We start from the raw sequence: 20,746 nt of genomic DNA, 5'->3' as shown, positions 1-20,746 counted from the left end.
GGGTGGCGCAGTCGGTTAAGCGTCCGACTTCAGCCAGGTCGCGATCTCGCGGTCCGTGAGTTCGAGCCCCGCGTCGGGCTCTATGCTGACCGCTCAGAGCCTGGAGCCTGTTTCCGATTCTGTGTCTCCCTCTCTCTCTGCCCCTCCCCCGTTCATGCTCTGTCTCTCTCTCTCTCCCAAAAATAAATAAACGTTGAAAAAAATATTAAAAAAAAATAATGTTTTCTGGGAAAAATATTTTATCACCGACATTGTCTCAAATTGTGGGCACTTTATTACTGTTTTTACATGATCTATAAAGTACCCTAGTGTGGATGACTCCCAGTGTCCTACAAATGCTATGCTACAGGTAAGCAGTAAATTAACAATGTCCATTTAAGGTCCAATACAATACAACAAACGACCCAACTGCCGGTAACTTTCAGATGAGATTCAGGCCAGAAGCCCAGGGAACATGAGACAGAAATGAGGTTTGAGCATGTACCCTGCCTTTGTCATATAATGAATTTCGTCTCCCAGAGACACCCAAGTTCAGCTTTTGGCTTAGCACTCGTAAAAATATAGAAATATGAGACTGGGAGAATAAATAACTTGTTTTTTACAAGCTCATTATATTATATATTCTAAAATGTTATGCCAAATGTTTTATTGGAATAGAGTAATTAAGTGTCTTTTAAAAAAATAGCCTCCATTGCTTTATTTAATGTTTGTTATTTTGGATATAAAAGCAGAACTTAGCTAGTCAAATGACCTGGTTTGGCAGGATACTCACTTTTTTTTTAGCAAACAAACTGGCCCCCACACAGATCCACACTAAAGTTTACAGAGTTCAGCTTCTGTACCAGTTGAAACTAGAGCCTACCTAAGAGCACAGAGAGAGAACTGATTGGCTGGTGCAGAGTGAGGAGGATATATAAAAGGCCTCTGTGGAACATCTGGGAAGGTCAGTGATATCACCTGTTCAGAGTCAAACCTTGGAGCTTCTCAGACGGTACATTTTCACCATGAGTGGGTGCCCATTTTTAGGAAACAACTTTGGGTGAGTATTTACCTCTATTTTAAGTATGGTTAGGCACTTAGAAATGCCAAGTAACAATGCTTCAATTTCTGAATTTCAAATGCATTGAAAATTGTCGCCCATATTCTCTTGTTAGAAAATCAACTTTAAAAACAGTAGGAGAATTTTGACTACTCATATTGTTAGTTATTACGCTGTCTCAAGATCTCCTGTTTTTCTCCTCACTTATTTAATCTGTAGATGTGCTTTTAAAAAATTGTCCATAGACGGCAGTGAAGACGACAAATCACAAACTGGTGTGAATAGAGCCAGCAAAGGAGGACTTATCTATGGAAACTACCTGCATGTAAGTGGGAGAGCCCTTACAGTGCTCAGCCTCCATTGTTAGGTGCTAAATTCCACAAAGTGACATTTTCATGTTTTGGGATTTTTTGTGTTTTTTTTCTCTCAGTCACCAAAAAGTTTTCTGGACCTAATGATATCCCTTTTCACGGAATGTATGCCTTTTCAGCTTTTTAAAGAATAATTCAAGAGACTCATATGTGAAAATTCACCTCTCTGGCAGAGATACAATAGAAGCAGAGGACATTATCTTGAGCAGAAGAGTGTAAATGATAAGATAAAGTGTAGATAACTGGCAGGCATTTCACAACTTGTGTAAATAAGACATAGTCACTAAATCCCAGCCTAGGTAATTGCGAATGTATCCAGAAAAATTTATTTATTAAATCCTTTATCATAAAGTAGAAATGTTGAAGGTACATGTTTTCTTGAAATCGTTAGTAAATGAAAGAGGGATATTACAAATGAGGTCTTTGGCAATAAGTCTGGGGTCAATTTACAGCGTGTTTGTCATATATATATATATATATTTTTTTTTTAATAGACTTTATTGACAGATTGGTTTCCATACAATACCCAGTGCTCATCCCAACAAGTGCCCTCCTCAATGCCCATCACCCACTTTTCCCTCCATATTTTTTAAGAAGTGAAATATTTAGACCCTTTGATGCTTTCATTGATGGGTTGCTGAGGATGAGCTGATAAAGAATGTTAAGATCTTCTTAGAATAGGCTCTCTAGGGAACAAAAGAGCGGAAGACGAACAGTGAGCTCAGCAAGTAACCACATTTTTATCATACTCATTTCAAGAGGCAGAGGGATATGATTTCTCAGTGAGTGTAATGGTATTTTTTATGATAGAATCCTACCAAATATAGTTTCTTCTGAAGAGAATAAAAATCATAAATTTAACTCATTCTTTATAAGACTCATGCACTGTTGAAAAAATAGATTGCTTCCTGAGAATTTGGGAACTGGGGAATTTTTTTTCAGTATCGTATTCTACTTTTTTTTTTTAACGTTTATTTATTTTTGAGACAGAGAGAGAGAGAGAGAGCATGAACAGAGGAGGGTCAGAGAAAGAGGGAGACACAGAATCTGAAACAGGCTCCAGGCTCTGAGCTGTCAGCACAGAGCCCGACGCGGGGCTTGAACTCACGGACCGTGAGATCGTGACCTGAGCCAAAGTCGGACGCTTAACCGACTGAGCCACCCAGGCGCCCCTACCTTTTTTTTTTAATGTTTACTTGATTTTGAGAGAGAGAGTGAAAGAGAAAGAGAGAACGCAAGTGGGGGAGGGGCAGAAGGAAGGGGACAGAGGATTTGAAGGACTCACCCTGACAGTAGTTTCAGTGCAGCAAGCACAATGTGGGGCTTAAACTCATGATCCCATGAGATCATGACCTGAGCCAAAGTTGGATGCTCAACTGACTGAGCCACCCAGGAGCCCCTTGTATTCTGCTTCTTATTAAAATTAATTAAAAAAAAAAAAAAAAAAAAAACACGTTTTACAATTTTAAAATTAGTCCTTTTTTAAAATATTTTTTTAGCCTTATTGAAATATAACTGATGTATAACATTGTGTAAATTTGAAGTATATAACATGTTAATTTGACACACATATATTGCAAAATGATTACCATCATAACACTAGCTAACATCTGCATGGCGTCACATAATTACCATTTCTTCTTTGTGGTGAGGACATTTAAGACCTACTCTCTTAGCAACAGTTTATTAACTATAATCCCCATGCTATATATTAGATCCCCATGATTTATCCATCTTATGGAAGTTTATACAAAATTGGCCTTTCTATTTTTTGTTTAAAGTTGGAAAAGGTTTTGAACGCACAAGAACTTCAAAGTGAAATAAAAGGAAATAAAATCCATGACGAACATCTTTTTATCATAACTCATCAAGGTAAGTTGAACAAAAGGTTGGACAGTAACTATTCCACAGGCATTTCCCAACAATAATGAGGAAACCTACAATTCTTTTAACTATAAGATGGCCAAAGACTAAAAACTCCCTTCTGTTAGAAATCCTTGAGAATATTTTACTGTCAGGTAAATTTTCATAAGGCATCCTTCTAGGGTTTATAACCATCTTCTTTATGGTTTTTTTTTTTTTTTTTTTTTTTTACTGTTATTTGGATCAGGGAGGACTTTCTCTTTTTCCTAAATCCAAGGAAACCTTCTGTCTCTTGTAATTCACAAAAAAATTGCAAGCTAACAAGTTACTATTTTTAAACTTGGAACTTTAAAAAACTATTTTCAAGAAATAGATCACTCAAATGTATTGTGACTTTACATAATCGTATATAAATCTGGTACTAAACGTAAATGTTAAATTTGCCTAAAATGTATGTTTATTCTCTCCAGACTTCTTACCTCTGGGCAGTGGCTTTTAAATTAGGAATCCATGACTTTGGGAGTTTAGAAAGTCCCTGAACTCTTAAAATTGTGTTCAAAATTTCATGAATACGTATCTTAAAGAGGTCCATGACCCCAGAATATTAAAATTTACTCTAAGATTGTTGGTGTCATAATATTGTCGAATGTCTGACCATGACCAGTGTCTCATGGTAGCCAGTGCCCCATTTCTAAACATGCTTCTTTTTCCTACCAGTTCTTTGTATCGTTTCCTCAAATGGTTGTTTAACTGGCTGGTTAAAATGAGCAAGTCCTCAGAGTGAAAAAATAAAGATGGAAAATAAGTGGCTTGATATGTTGTCACTTCTCCTGTTTTCACGTTTACATTTTCATTGGTGACTTAGGCCGAGACAAAGTCAGTAGAAGAGGAATTGTGGCAGGGTAGCACAAATTTGGGGACAGAAAATTGTTTAGAATCCCACCTCTACCATTATAAATTGTGTGACTTTGGTCAGGTGTCCTGACCAATGATTCTACTTCTCTGTCTGTAAAATGGAGAGAATGACTTTATCTTCTTGTTCATAGAGTTCTTGTGAAGACGAAATGAGTTAATGTGCCTCGAGCCCTTAGCCCAAGGTATGGCACATAATAAGCATCCAAAAAATGGAAGTATCATTATTTGATAGGGAGACTTTCCTTCCATCCTTCAGCTACAACATGTGGTCAGTGGGTCACAGAACAAGCCACACAAAATAAAACTTGAGAAAAAGATACAGAAACCGATTAATAAACATTTGATTTGTTCTTTGTCCACATATGAAAATTAAATCCCTGAAGGTCTCCTTAAATATAATTTAAAATTATAATTTGATTCCTCTAATTAGTACAGAAACATGCCCTTTACCCAAACAAAAGCACCAAATAGAATGCACTAGGAATCTCTAGGATTATTGATATTCTATACTCATGTAACAACTACACTGGCTATTTAATTCATTTATTCATAAAACAATTAGCCATGGTTTATCTTATGCCAAGCCCTGTCCTAGGTACTGAGGGGAGCAGAAGAGTATAATGAAGTTTTAGACCATTCATGAGCTTGTCCTCCCATAATATTCTAAGCCTCTAGGAACCAAAATTTTGTCATATTCATTAGGTTAGTGGCCATTAATGTCTCAGTTTATAGATGGAGCTGGGTATCACTGCTTTTCCACACACCTTCAGCATCCGAACAGGAAGTTAGAATTAGATTGTGTGTTATATATTAAAAGACCCGGGGCGCCTGGGTGGCGCAGTCGGTTAAGCGTCCGACTTCAGCCAGGTCACGATCTCACGGTCCGTGAGTTCAAGCCCCGCGTCAGGCTCTGGGCTGACGGCTCGGAGCCTGGAGCCTGTTTCCGATTCTGTGTCTCCCTCTCTCTCTGCCCCTCCCCCGTTCATGCCCTGTCTCTCTCTGTCCCAAAAATAAAAATAAAAACGTTGAAAAAAAATTTTAAAAGACCTAGACAACATATTTGTTGAGAGAAATCAAAATAATAATAATGAATATGAAGCTTGCAGATAAAGCGACTGGCATATTAAAACATCGAAAAAAGAAGGCTATGATAACATTATGACTGATACGCATTTTTAGCATAAAATAAGGCTGTATTGGCATTTATTATTTTTAAATGACATTTTATTTCTTTTTCAACGTGTTAGCCATATCTTTCATGCGATTCTGGTCAAGAAGTGTCCCATAACTTTTCAATTGACAAATGATTTTTCTCGTTGCAGCTTATGAACTCTGGTTTAAGCAAATCCTCTGGGAATTAGATTCTGTCCGAGAGATCTTTCAGAACGGCCATGTGAGTTATTATATCACAATGTTGGATTTATATATATATATTTGGAGAATGTAGAAAAATACTGTTAATTAGAAAAACAATACTAACGAGGGAATTATTACTTAGCAGAAGCATTTAAAGAACTTTTCCGAGTGGACACGAATGTAGTGATACTTTCCCCATGCCATTGCTGCCTTTCAGCTACACATGGCTCTAAGGGTCCTTTCAAATTTCATGGGGCGCCTGGGTGGCGCAGTCGGTTAAGCGTCCGACTTCAGCCAGGTCACGATCTCGCAGTCCGTGAGTTCGAGCCCCGCGTCAGGCTCTGGGCTGATGGCTCGGAGCCTGGAGCCTGTTTCCGATTCTGTGTCTCCCTCTCTCTCTGTCCCTCCCCCGTTCATGCTCTGTCTCTCTCTGTCCCAAAAATAAATAAAAAACGTTGAAAAAAATTAAAAAAAAATGTTCAAATTTCAGTTTCAGGCCCCTTGTTTAGAACTTGATTTTTTTTTTCCCCCTTGAAGAAAGTTGTTATGTATGATGGTAGATTGCCAATATAGCTAATATAGATCCTTTAGTTAAAAGGTATCAGGATTGTATTTCTTTTCTTTTTTTTTTTTTTTTAATGTTTATTTTTGAGAGAGAGGGAGAGAGAGAGACAAAGCATGAGCAAGGGAAGGAGGGCAGAGAGAGAGGGAGACACAGAATCCAAAGTAGGCTCTAGGCTCTCTGAGCTGTCAGCACAGACAGCGATGTGGGGCCTGAACTCACAAACTGTGAGATCATGACCTGAGCCAAAGTCAGACGCTTAACCGACTGAGCCACCCAGGCGCCCCTCAGGATTGTATTTGTAATGAATATTTGCTGCAGGAAGATAGGAACAATGATGAGGAAGTGAAACAGTAAGAAAGGAAGAGGCAGGAAGAGAGTAGTAGAAGAAAGAAAAAGAGAAAAGAGAAGAGGAAGAAGGGAATACAGAGGGAAAGCCTGGAGATGCTCAAGAGTGGGAGGAGAGCAGAGCAGAGCTGAAAGGCACTTCCCCACCTCCCAGACTGCCTCTTGCTCCCACACACCTTCCCCAAGCAGCACACAGCCTGAGGTCCTTGCCTTTGAGCCCCTGCTCCTAGAGAACTCTGCACAGACAGTACTCTTACTACACATATGTATACAATTCCCATTTATGTTAATGGCAACTTCTGGGCCCTCAGTAAAGAGCAGATGTGTCAAGGTGTTGCTTAACCCTAACACAGAAGTGTCCATGTTTCTTTGACCTGTATTTCTAGAAACAAACTAAGAGAGAAATTTACTTTGAGATCAGTGGACATTGGGTTCCAAAATTGACTTCTCACTTGCTTCCGTATAATTTTCTATTTTAAAGAAAGACTTATGGGAGTGCCTGGGTGGCTCAGTCGGTTGACCGTCCGACTTTGGCTCAGGTCACGATCTATTGGTTTGTGGGTTCAAGCCCCACGTTGGGCTCTGTGCTGACAGCTCAGAGCCTGGAGTCTGCTTAGGAATCTGTGTCTCCATCTCTCTTTTCACCTCCCCCACTCACAGTCTATCTCTCTCTGTGTCTCAAAAATAAATAAACGTTGAAAAAAAAAAGACTACCGATTCCAATTTTGCACACAATCTTTGCACACAACTTATAGTTGCTATTCATATTCAATATATATGGATGGCAAATGTTAATTCCAGTGTTCCTCTTTAAAATAGAGGGAAAGTTGATAGGAATGCACTGTGGTTTGTAGTCTATCTTGTATCTTCTAGAAATCAGAACTGATTACTCGATGTTTCATTTCTTAACTCTCAGGTTAGGGATGAAAGGAACATGCTTAAGGTTGTTACTCGAATGCACCGAGTGGCAGTGATCCTTAAGCTGCTGGTGCAGCAATTTTCTGTTCTGGAAACGATGACAGCCTTGGACTTCAATGATTTCAGGTGTGTACCTGTGGCTTTGTAATAATGCAGCGCGGTTTACCTTTCCATTCCAGTGGGGTAAGAAGAGAACATGTGTGCCATGTGCTGTGTGAGTAAGGAGCCTGTCCTCCTGACCCTGTGTCACTATAAACATGCAGGGATCTTAATCTCAAAGCATTTGAGAAGTTATTAAAAATTATTCATCACTCACTTTTACATATGGACATAATATTATGATCGCTTAATCTCAATTCATTTTTTGTGCTCTGTTTTTATCTCAAAAGAACGTTACACTTGATCTTAGCCCAAAGGCCAAGAAGCCACTGCAATGAATTTTAGACAACTTACCAAAATGGCTAACGTGGCTGATACAATACATAGAACTAAATTAAAAAGAAATTAAAAACTAAAAATAAAAGGGAAACAAGAGTTGATGGGATGCCTGTCGGCAAAAATGAATGGAACTATAAATTTTAGCTGTGCATTTCCAGGCGGGCAAAGCCATATTTGTACTTTTTAAAAGGCTTTTTTCATGCCAAAATTTGAGAAGAGATTTTCTTTAAGAGTACCAGGTGAATTTAATGATGTAATAGTCTGTCTCCAACATCTGTGACAGTCAGGGGTTTAAAAATCCCTTGTGGATTTAAAAATTTGAAGACTTACAACCAATTAGATGAAGGAAGCTTAGAAGGATAGAAGAGTTTGGGTGGTTGTGGGGTGGGAGTAAGAACATTTTTTGATTGCCTGTTTTGTGTGAGGCAATATCTCATTTGTTTTACTGGTAGGATCTCGTTGGTATACTTAATACTAGGTAGTGAGATCAATAATAACATCCAAGAATATAAATTTTAAGAGGGATTAAATAATATTTATAAAGAATCTTTCAGCACTATAGAATAAAAATATTGTTCAATGTACACCTGTCTTTACCTTAGGAAACAAATTGGTACACAAACACATAAACATCTATGTATCTATACGTGTGTGTGTATATATATATATAACACACACACATATATGCCATTTCCCAAACGATATAAACATGCCGTCTTTAAATTGATTGACAGCAACAGTGATGTTTAGGTAGCTCAATTTTCTTTCTTTGGGAAGATCAAACCCCAGGTCCAACTCTAGGCAGTTATGTGTTCTCGGTGATGTCCAAGAGAGTAAAACTAATGATCTTTCACAACAGAAGAAAGCATTACAGTGATTTACAATGTCAACTCCTGTCATCTTTCTTTTCTCTTCCCTTCCTCCTTTTATTCTCAAAGAGAGTACTTATCTCCAGCCTCAGGCTTCCAGAGTTTGCAATTCCGACTGTTAGAAAACAAGATAGGTGTTCTTCAGAGTTTGAGGGTCCCTTACAACAGAAGACATTATCGTGATAACTTCAGAGGAGAAGATAATGAACTGCTACTTAAATCCGAGCAGGAAAAAACACTACTTCAACTAGTGGAGGTACATGCTCAAATACTGTCTCTAAAGTCTCACTCCCCACATCTTGTTAATTGTGCTTCTGCTACATCGAAGTTTTAAAACTCAAAGGTTTTGTCACATTCATGGTAAATAAGAACAGAAAGACTTTAAAGGAATGCTTCAACTCAAGTAATTGAAATATTTAAACTATTAAGAACTCCCTTGAGAATTTCAGAAATATTTATATAACAACTCTGTGTTAATATTTAATCACCTTCTTATCTTATAAAACAATTCCTTTAAACAACCCTGCTAAACAACATTTAACTAGCTGATTTTAACACCGAGTGTAGTTAATTATTCAGTGAGCTTTAGTCTCTAAAATATTCCATTATTGAAAAGTTCCACAAGTTGTGTGTTTTTCTCAATTAAACTAAATTACTAAGAGTATAATCTTCAGAATTTGTTCCTTTCATATCTTAATTCCCCATGGGTCTATAAAAGGTCTTGAGGGATTACTGTTTTTTCACAAGTAAATTATTAAATAAAGATTATATGGTCTTGATTTCCTTCACAAGGGTTTTTCCTTTGCAAATTAAATATTTCTTTTAGTGACTTATACTTTGCACACGGATCCCCTGGGTATTGTAAATGTGGACTTGGGTTAATATAGTATATATAACTCCAAATAACAGCTCATAAAGATACGGAGGGAAAGAGTCACAAAGTTAATTTCAAAACCAAAAATAGGTCAGATGAGAATCCATAGGTGCACAAATTTTGTTTCATTTCTACATTAAAAACTCTTGTGTTTGTAAAAAAAAAAAAAAAGGTTTGTGGACTCTTAAAATAACTGAGTGTTTAGTTGATTTCAGATTTCAAAGTTGCCTAGATACCATGCTCCTACATTTAGAAGAGATCATATGATATGCATGTCATAATTCCTTCATATCCTAAGACATAAGGTATTTCGAGAATAAACCAGAAGACTTCATTAAAACAACATTTAGATATGTTCATAGACTTATAGAACAAAATTGGAATTTCTGTAATAACACATTTCTTAATAAATACAGAGTAAATATTATTAATATGATTGCTTCAAAGATTAAGAAAGGAAATGTAATAAATTGCTATTCATTAAATGAATAAATTTAAGGGAAAGAGAAATATTTATATACAAAAAAACTTATGACATACTTCCTATTTCAAGTTCATAGATGTTAAGTACAATGTATTTTATATATTTGAAATTTTATAATATATTTACTTAAAAAAAATAATACTTCAGGCGTGGCTGGAAAGAACACCAGGTTTAGAGCCACATGGATTTAACTTCTGGGGAAAGCTTGAAAACAACATTCTCAAGGGCCTGGAAGAAGAATTCACAAGAATTCAGGTACTTATGATGCCACAAGTAAATATATTTACTACAGATGAAGTATTGAAAATTTTATTTAACAAATCCCTAATTTTCTTTTAAACGTTCATTTTTCTTATATTCTTTTTCTTTCACAAATGCATCTACACAAAATAGATTACATGGTTGATTTTATTTTATTTATGTACAATAGAAATTCAAGTAATAAGTTCATTCTGGGCAAGATTTTGTGTTTGATAAATATATAAGATTAATAGACCTTTTTTATTCCTATCAAAAATTTCATATCATGACCAATTCTAGACAGAAGCAGGCTCACAAAAGACCGGTCAACCAAAGATATCCTGGGTCCTTCTTAACTGCTGTCAGTTACAAATTTCTTTCACTTGAGAAAGATACTGTTGATTCCTCATTTCCCTCAAGCTACAGCCCCTCCGCCACCGTCCTCTCTTCATTACTAAATTTCTTGAAAGAATTATTTCAATTCTATGTCTGGAGAGGCTGTATCTGGAGAAGCTATATCAGGTAGTGCTTACAGCAGGGACGTTGACATCTCATTGTATGGGTTCAAGTCCCACCTTCACCTCTTAATAACTGTAACATCGAACTTCTTCTGTTACTTCACCTCCCTTTGCTTCACTTTCACTAATGGTAAAACAGAAAATAAGAGTATCTACCTTGTAGAGTTATTATGAGCATTTAATTAGATTAACATTGGTAAGGTATTTAGAACAGTAGTTAGCATAATTATTTCTTTTTCTTTCGTCTAATCCTCAACCCAGACCAGTCTATCTTTTTGTCCCATCATTCACAGATGACCTCTAGGTATGTAAATTCAATGGCCATTTTTAATTTACTTGATCTCCTAGTGGCATTCAATAATAATGACTACTTATTCTTACTTCAATACATTTTCCCCCTTGGATTTGGTACATAACATTCGGTCTTCCTTTAATTCTATGGCCCTATTGTCTTGATTTGTTTCCTTTTTTTTTTTTTTTTTTTTTTTATAAAGTATTTTTTTTTCTTTTTTTTTTTCAACGTTTTTTTATTTTATTTTTGGGACAGAGAGAGAGACAGAGCATGAACGGGGGAGGGGCAGAGAGAGAGGGAGACACAGAATCGGAAACAGGCTCCAGGCTCCGAGCCATCAGCCCAGAGCCTGACGCGGGGCTCGAACTCACGGACCGCGAGATCGTGACCTGGCTGAAGTCGGACGCTTAACCGACTGCGCCACCCAGGCGCCTCTTGATTTGTTTCCTTCATTGGCTCATTTTTCTTTCTCAGACCTGTGGGTGGTGGGATTTCACAATGCATTGGCTTAGACCCCTGTATTCTCTCTCTACTCTTTCCCTAGATGAACTCATTTATACCCACTGTTTCAATAGTTACTACTATGCCAATAACTCCCAAACATTTATCTCCAGCATTGATACCTCCTTTCATTTCAAATTACGTATTTGACACCTTACTTTATAATTTCCTCCTAGTCCTCTCAAAAACATAATGATAAAACCAAACTTAAAAACAATTTTCTCTTCCTTCCTCTCTCATGTCAACTTAGTCTTCTACAAGTTGAAGAAGTTTTTCTCTTATAAACCATCTTGTTTGTCCAGTCTGAAATGTACAATTGATCTTTGGTACCTCCCTCTTGCTCAATCACTTCTTCAAGTTATCACCAAATCCTACCAATTTTACCTTCTAAATAGCTCCCAGATATCTCCATTGAATGTACCACCACCAATCAAGTGCAAACTGCTATTACTTTTCACCTGGACTTATAATATTCTCTCAACTATTCTACACTTCTCCCCAATATGACTCCATCCCAATCTATTCTCCATACTGCAGTTGAAACAATCTTCTCAAAGGGCAGAACTGATCACATTTTGCTTTTGCATGAAACCCATGTCTCCCTATTGTTTTTAAAATGAAGATAAACGTCTTTAACATAGTCTTCAAGGTGTTTTCTGATCTCATGTTGTCCAACCATACTGAATTTCCTCAAGTTGAATTTAGTTCTTTGAATTTACCACCATTTCACAGTCTTTTTATATGTTTTTCTCTGGGCTTGGACTATTCTTCCGCAGGTGACTCCTTCCCATTCTGCAGGTTGTAGCTCAAGGAAAACTCCTTCAGAAAGATCTCCCCTGACCTCCTCATTGCTATAATTTATCATGGCATTATGCTTCTCCTGTATGCTACTATCAATGTTTGCAATGTAATGCCCAGGTGGTTATTTGTGTGTCTTATTCCCATCAGATAATATGCACATGAGATCAGGGAACTCGATTTTTTTAAGTGTATTTATTTATTTTGAGAGAGAGAGAGAGAGAGAGAGAGAGAGAGAGAGAGAGAGAGAGAAGGTGAGGGGCAAAGAGAGAGAGGGAGAGAAAGAGAACCCCAAGCAGACTCCTCACTGTCAGCACAGAGCCCAATGCAGGGTTCAAATGCACTATTGTAATATCACGACCTGAACCAAAACCAAGAGTCAGACACTTAACCAACTGAGCCACCCAAGCGCCCATGGAACTCAATTTTTACTCACCTTATCTCTATCACCTTAGCATGACATTTGCTAAATAAATGAATAATTAACTGACAATCATGTGCCTACAAGTTCTTACCACACGAGCCATCATTCCGACAAATGGAAAATAATTGAGTTAACTAATTTTTGTGTCAGCTCAATTAATTGAGTTGTAAGTAAAGCATTTGTTGGAGGCAGAAGAGTAAGAATTTCCTGAAATGAATCAATAGATATCAAATGAACAAATATCTGAGGGTGAAAAGTATCTAAGAAATTATATTTATAAAATACTGAGTATAGAATATTAATAGAGTTAATAGTTTTTCTGACTGGAAATTCTTAACTTTTCCTTTATTTCCTTTCCTGTGATAAAAAACTGTTGTCTAAAATTAGAGCATTACCGACTACTCATAGTTACTTCCGGTTTTGCCCAATCTGAGTCCATTTCTCATGATATTGATGAAAATCTCTCATGAGGTTAACAAATCACGTAAACTTAAATAAAACGATAGAACCAGTGAGTGTCAAGAAAACCCATGTCATAATTTGTTGTGATATTAGATGTTACGGTAAGTTTTCCAAGTATACCCTTTCTGCTCCTGGTGAGTCTATCTCTCACAAAAGATGTTTTCCAAAATAAGAATCTATGATCTCTCTTGGGAATATTAATGCAATATTTCTCCTAAAGGCTAAGGAAGAATCGGAGGAAAAGGAGGAACAGATGGCTGAATTTCGGAAACAAAAAGAGGTGTTACTCTCCTTATTTGATGAGAAACGTCACGAACATCTCCTCAGTAAAGGTATTTTATTCTAAGGATCCTTTTCCCGGAATGTATGCCTGTGAGCTCAAAATATCAAACCTCACGTGGGGGAAATAAAATGAAAATTTATATTCTACTTACAGAAACAAGAACTGGGTTCATTTTATCTGTTACAATCTTATGAAGAAGTTCACATGCTCAGTTCATCTTAAAGACTTTAGTCAGAAGCTTCCGTAATATGCATCAGCCGCGCTGGATACCAAGAGAAATTGAATATGAGTTTGCAATTAGTTCACAGCCTAACAGGGATGGAAATGAAGACAATCGGTGTAATTGTAAACAGTACAGTAGCAGCAGGAGACCAAAAGAATAACTATTGTGAGGGCTGGGGTGGCTTGCCAGAGGAAAGAAGTATCCCAAGCAGACCAGGGAAAGCACATATTTAGCCCCTCTGGCATAATTAACATTGGGCTATTATTTTCTGAAACGAATTGACCAGTATAATCAATACTTTCATTATATAACTCTTTTATATGTTTAAAATTTTTGTGTTCATTTGTATTTGGACCTTTTATTATAAAGTACTTATAAGCCTTACAAGTTATAAACTTATATAAGTTATATATATATATATATATATACATATATATATATATATAGGCAGAATAGAAGTAAATATTAATTTTTATAACATTAGTATAAGGCATAGCAGTATATGAAATTAGTATGAAATTCTGAAACCTTAAATGTTGTTAGGCCCAGTTTTCTATAAAACCTTTGTAAAGAATAGCAAAATTTTGTTTTTCTGCCGATAGAGCAAAGCCTTTTATTAGAGCACACATATAAGATTTTGTTTTAATGTTTTACTTTACTTTTGAGAGAGAGAGAGAGAGAGAGAGAGAGAGAGAGGGAACGAGGGAGGGGCAGAGAGAGAGAGAGGGAGACACAGAATCCGAAGCAGGCTTCAGGCTCTGAGCTGTCAGCACAGAGCTGGATGTGGGACTGAAACTCATCAGCAGCAAGATCATGACTGAGCTGAAGTCAGATGCTTAACCAACTGAGCCACCCAGGCACCCCTATGAGATTTTATATAATGGTTGTACTCCTTGAAGCTGAGTGATTTTAAGTAATGTAAGTGACTTTAAGTGAATCAGAAAATTACTTTCAAATGAACCTCAGAATGAATCTTATTTAACTTTTTTAAAAGTAAGTCATTTTACGATTTGACTTGAAAAATATATTTATTTTATCATGGAAGTTAAGTGTTTTCTATATCAAGTTTTCCTAATATGATATTTAAAGGTTTTGAAAATTTAAAGTGCATATATATTACATATATATTTAAAGTGTGTATATGTATGTATATATATGTTTGCTTTTTAAAATCTAAGGAATAAAAAATTTAAATAAAACTTTACATTTAAAACTTAATTATTTAAGGTGATGACCAAAATTAATATGACTGACCTAAATTTCTCATTAAATTAAAACTTGCTATATATCCTACAGGTGAAAGAAGACTGTCATACAGAGCACTTCAGGGGGCCTTGATGATATATTTTTACAGGTAAAAGCAAATTAGAAGAGTAGAAGCAGAAATTGAGGAGTGGATACAGATAACACAAAAAGTATAAAGCTTATTTTTTCAGCAGTCAATTCAATATGTAGCTATGCCATTTATTTCTATTTTCTTCACATGTTCTGTATGTTTTTTATCGTAAATGTTGTTAATAAATATTTAGAGCATAAAAAAAAAAGTATAAAGCTTAGGTGCCTGGGTGGCTCAGTTGGTTAAGCATCTGACTTCGACTCAGGTCATGATCTTGTGGTTCGTAAGTTCAAGTCTTAAGCCTGCTTCAGATTCTGTGTCTCCCTCTCTCTCTGTCCCTCCCCCACTCACACTCTGTCTCTTCCCTCTCTCAAAAATAAATAAACATTAAAGCATAGAGCCTATAAATTGCAATCATAGTTTTAAAAAGTCATTTAGTTTGGGGTAAAACTTAGAAAATAATTGTGAAAGTTCATTAGTTTTTTCTTTTAGATAGTATAATTTTATCTCTATAGTGGGCAGAAATATACATATATACACACTAGTTAATTAAACATCTTTGTAATTAAATTCTACAATACATCATACGACGTTAAGTGTCCTAAAAAGCCAAAGTGTAATCTACCTCAGAAGCTCGGTCATAAAATGTGTCCCATCATTACACAAGGTTGTAGAGTTATTCCTATTTTATGAAATTAAAAAAACAAGTGGGTAAAGTGAAAACACCTTTATAAATTGTTCTCTTTATCCTGCAATTTCAAGTAAAATTATCTTCACTGTCTGAAGTGTTTGAGATTTCCCTTAAATGTCCACCTACTCCCATAACATATGTATAAAGGCCTCATCTTCATGTGTCATAACTTAAATGTGTCAGAACAATGGAGAGCACACTAGCAAACATTAAAAACAGCAACAAAAGTAAAATCTCTGTTTACTGGGCCTCTTACTTGTGTTTATTTGATTTTTTTAATCTTCTTAAATTCATTTCTTCAGAAATATCAATAAAATCTTTTGACTCTTTTCCTAAATTCCTACTAAATCTGTGCCATTCAAGTTCACGCCTTGGAAGCAGAAAATGTACTGAGATTTGTTGAATGATTAGAAGAAAGGACAAAACATATAGATTAGAGGAAATAAAGGGCAGTTTTTGTTTTTGTGTTTTAATATCTTTGTCCAGAAGAAGTTTTTGAGTGGTATTAGCTGGTGAATCTGAGATAGTGTATATTTACCGTTTAATAAGAATCAATGTTAGCTGTGATTCTGACTGGTTACTTCATGTACATTATATGGAATATTCTAGACTCTTTACACAAATGCTGTAAGATGAGCAGTAGTATCTTCATTTTTGAGATGAAGAAACTAAGACTGAGACAGTAATCCAGAGCTGCTACGGCTCTTAAGAGGCAAAGTTCACATTTGTTTCTGGGGCCAACAGATTAGAAAACTCCTGCCCCTCTGAACACCCTGGATTTGCTTCAATAGACTTATTATTATTTCTCCTTTAGGGAAGAGCCTAGATTCCAGGTCCCTTTTCAGTTGCTGACTTCTCTCATGGACATAGACGCACTCATGACCAAATGGAGATGTAAGTCTGCCCACACCTCCCAACACTACCACCCAGCCTCAATAATCCTTTTCCCCATCCTGTTTCTTTACTCCTTTTCTCTGTCTGCTCCTGTTCCCACTATCTTTTCTTTCCTCCTTTGTGTGGGAATGAGGTTTTTTTTTTTTTTGGTTTTTTTTTTTTTTTTTTTTACATCAGCCCGAGTTATTTATTTATTTATTTATTTATTTATTTATTTATCAAATCAGCCCAATTACTCTCTTCCAGGGCCATTTACCTGGTACACAGAGCAGGCACAACACCTAGGGCCCAGAGTACCTTTAGGGGCCCATGAAAATGTATTATTTAATAATCAGAAGAAAAAGTTAACTATAGGTTAAAAAAAGTGTCTTAATATATAACCACAACTTATTCAGCTTTAAGCCAACACAATTTTAAAATATAATTTTATACACATGCACATATATACATATGTACATGTTCATACATATAGGCATATGTGCATGTGTGTATATATACGTATATATGTACATATGTATATATATACGTATATATACACACATATATATGTGTGTGTATGTGTGTGTGTGTTTCATGGAAGAAGGGACCCATGCATGAAGACAAAAGTGGCAAGGGCTCCTGAAAGTCATAATGTGGCCCTAAGCTTCCCTATTGTGTTCGCAGGCTAAACATGATGGATGGAGTCATATGCATGTAACCTGAACCAAGTGGGGTGCCAGGCAACCTACAGGTTTCATCTGGCTCTCACACGTAAACCTTTCATATGGCTAAGTGATGATAAGGTGTGAACCTTTTCTCAGAAGCAGTAATCATTACCAACCCCTTGTTTTTAGACCATTGTGGAACTAAAGGCAGAAAAATATCCATGGAGTTAATTTGTGTGTTTGCCTAGATAACCACGTGTGCATGGTGCACAGAATGCTGGGCAGCAAAGCTGGCACTGGTGGGTCCTCTGGTTATCAGTATCTGCGCTCAACAGTCAGGTAAGATGGGGAAACTCACCTGCTTTTCTTGGTGGAAGTCACTGATTTTTTGTTTCTCCGCATACATGTGCATTACCTAGGAAATGTGATTCATACTTGCTCCCATCTGAACCGCTGACAACACATTCATGCTGGCTAGATTAAGGTATTCCTATTAGAGAAGTCGTTGTAAAAATCCTTAGTCCTGGAAGTTCATCCTGAGATGAGATGGGGCAAGGTACCAGTGGCTGCATGACCTGTGAAGATATGAGGGAGTTCATCCACATAGGAATGTTTTCAACTCATTCTGGCCCAAGTTTGGACTAGACTCAAACACTTATTCATTCCACTAATGCCCTCGTGCCCAGGTGAATGACACAGTGAAAAAATAGTTTGTTCCCTGGTATGACTATTTTCTAAAAACTATTTCCATCTACTCCAGAGAGCGCCCAGAGAGTATTTACAAGAAAGGGGCCAATATTTATTTAGCACTTAAAATATGCTAGAGAGATTTCTAGGACATCTGTGTTCTTAACTCACTTAATGTTCACAATATTATAGATGGATATAGAGATAGACATATATGAAAACAGGGAAACTTGCAAAGCTCTTTGGGAAAGAAGAATCAGCTCCAGAATAAATAGGTATTCACATTTAGTCCCCAAAATTCTTTATATTGTACATGGCTTTCATCCCTATTCATCCCTATCCCAATTTCAGATTGACAAGTTATAAAACATGCATGCTCAATTTTTCATCATTTTTATAAATTTTCACTTTCCCTAGGAATAAACTCTAGACTAAAAGATTTATAAGATTCATAGCTTTGAATTTTCACAGTCCTTACAATACCTTCTCTTTCCCTGGGGATACATTCTCTAAGCATGAAACAGAACATGATTGCCTGTAGGACATGAACCCCCACATCAGTGGGTGGGGGGAATAATTAACACAACTAGCATTTCTAGCGTGTCATGATCTCATTATGTCTTTACAAAAGCCCAGTCAGAGGAAGGGATTGTAGTTTTTATTTTACAGAGTTAGGGACCAAGACACTGAGGTTTAGACAACTTGTCCAAGATCACACGAGTTGCAAGTGACAGAGCAGAACTTGAACTCTAATTTGACCTCAAAGGCAAATGTTCTTCTGCTGTAAAACTGCAACAGTTAAAACGTTTGACACACACAAGAGCTATTGTAAATGTTAAAACCACATTTATAGACATTTATTATGAATCTAAGATGGTACTTCAATTTATTAATCCATTCATGTCAGTTACTTGACAGCTATTTGGCGGGTGGAAAATATTTTCTGATGAACAACTAAGAATTTTGTGTGTTTTCATTTTTTAAAATTTGCTTACCCTCCTTTAAAAGTCAGACACAAGAACACACCCTTATCTTTATGAAGGTAGCATGACAATCATAAGACTCTAGGTTTTAATCTGAACCAACTTGGTCAGGATCAACGAAACATGTAATAATTGTTTTATGGCATGAACTTTGGATATGGAATGAAAATAAGGCCATCTTAATGATTATACTCCTTAATTATATATATGTATATATTATATATAATACATAAAATGTAATTTATAATATATAAACATAATATTAAATACTAATTATGGCAAAAAATCATGAAATTCTTTTGTTGAAAAATTTTAAATATTTCATGCCAATGAATCTACATCTGTATATTTGTGTTTTTCCAGTGACAGGTACAAGGTATTTGTAGATTTATTTAATCTTTCAACATATCTGGTTCCCCGACACTGGATACCGAAGATGAACCCAATTATTCATAAATTCCTTTACACGGCTGAATATTGTGACAGCTCTTACTTCAGCAGTGATGAATCAGATTAAACTCATCTCCAAATCTATGAAGACATCGATTTCTCAGTCTGTGTGTTTTAAAATTTTCTATGAGTTGTCATGATACATCAAGAGTCCTAATGTAATATATGTATATATATATATAGGTAAGCATTGTGGTGCTCTGATTCAATTCTGTAAATAATTTTATTAACTCATTTTTGTAATAACGAATTAAAGAAATTAATTCAGCTGAATTGTAACATTGTACGTAGAAGGTTTCCCTATTAAAACCTCAATGTCCCCTAATAATTACACCTTAAGGTAAACCATTTAACATAATCATTATCTCATTTTGTACTTTAATAAGCTTGAAACTTCAGCAATTTCAAATACTTTGTGCAATAAAATGTGTCATTCTACACAAAGAGTTGTACAATCAAAAAGTTTAAGAGATATTTTGCCATATATTGTTTTGGAAACATTGCTCGTATTCGGACTCTCGATGACCAATGACAGAAATCTATCTGAAGCTTGCCCAGAGGGGACTTGGCAATTACTCCACTAGCTCAAAGGATTGAGAGGAGCCTGGGGATGCATCCAGTTCCTGGAGTACCATATTCCTGGAACTTCTGAGGATCCTCTGTGTCTCATCTCTTCTTTTCTGTAGGTGTTGGCTTTACTCTTCCCTGTTGTAGGCCAGCTCCTTCCTCGGGCGAGGTTCCTGCTTCCAGCACCTCTAGACCAGAAAGGCAAAGGTGCTTTTCCCAGTTCCAGTGCTCGTGGTCTGGGAGGTATAGTCAACACAGGATTGAAGTGGACATGAGTGATAGTTCCCTGAACTTTCCAGAAGAAGGGAGGAGAAAATAGACTAAACAGTGATTCAGTTCATTTTTAGTAAGTATTAGACCAAGAGTTTAGATCAGACAGGAGCTTTATTCTTTTTCTATATTGGCCTGGATATTGGCAATACTTAGTTAAATTTCTTTTATGAAGGGAGTGCAAAATATTATCAAAGGAATTTAAATGCCTATCAGCCTTGACCTAGGGTGGTTATCTATAAGCAAGCTGCAAATTCTTGATGATATTGAACTATTCTTTGGTCTCAGTTACAAGTTTTATCTTATAAGGATCACGTCTAGTTTGTCTCTGGACAATTACATAGAATTGCTTTTACTTACAAGGCCCTAGCATGTTTGTGTGTGTGCGCGTATGTGTGTATGTGTGTGTGTGTACATGTGCACATGTACATAGTACCTGATTGTGG

The 20,746-nt window shown here is 36.3% G+C and overlaps 1 protein-coding gene and 1 long non-coding RNA gene across 4 annotated transcripts; one reads left to right on the top strand and one right to left on the bottom strand.

Annotated features, from left to right (window-relative positions):
• Positions 1-883: 883 nt before the first annotated feature.
• On the top strand, positions 884-19,907 carry TDO2 (tryptophan 2,3-dioxygenase). Its single transcript, XM_023252743.2, has 12 exons — positions 884-1,039; positions 1,259-1,364; positions 3,192-3,282; positions 5,511-5,581; positions 7,371-7,498; positions 8,749-8,935; positions 10,185-10,292; positions 13,493-13,604; positions 15,075-15,132; positions 16,620-16,699; positions 17,592-17,682; positions 19,377-19,907. The coding sequence occupies exons 1-12, from the start codon at positions 1,005-1,007 to the stop codon at positions 19,528-19,530; spliced, it is 1,221 nt and encodes a 406-aa protein (XP_023108511.1). The 5' UTR covers positions 884-1,004; the 3' UTR covers positions 19,531-19,907.
• Positions 8,930-19,380, bottom strand: LOC109498919. 3 transcript variants are annotated; one of them, XR_006596632.1, is made up of 4 exons: positions 17,702-19,380; positions 13,707-13,817; positions 13,223-13,299; positions 8,930-10,919 (listed from the first exon to the last, which is right to left on the bottom strand). It is a non-coding gene; the product is annotated as an uncharacterized LOC109498919 (long non-coding RNA). The 3 variants fall into 3 exon arrangements; XR_006596631.1 differs by having other exon boundaries at positions 13,223-13,817; XR_002155951.3 differs by lacking the exon at positions 13,223-13,299.
• Positions 19,908-20,746: the final 839 nt, after the last annotated feature.

Source organism: Felis catus, chromosome B1 (assembly GCF_018350175.1).
Source record: "Felis catus isolate Fca126 chromosome B1, F.catus_Fca126_mat1.0, whole genome shotgun sequence".
NCBI classification, from domain to species: Eukaryota; Metazoa; Chordata; class Mammalia; order Carnivora; family Felidae; genus Felis; species Felis catus.
The sequence above is the reverse complement of the archived record's forward strand: the minus strand, read 5'-3'. Positions and strand labels throughout refer to the sequence as shown.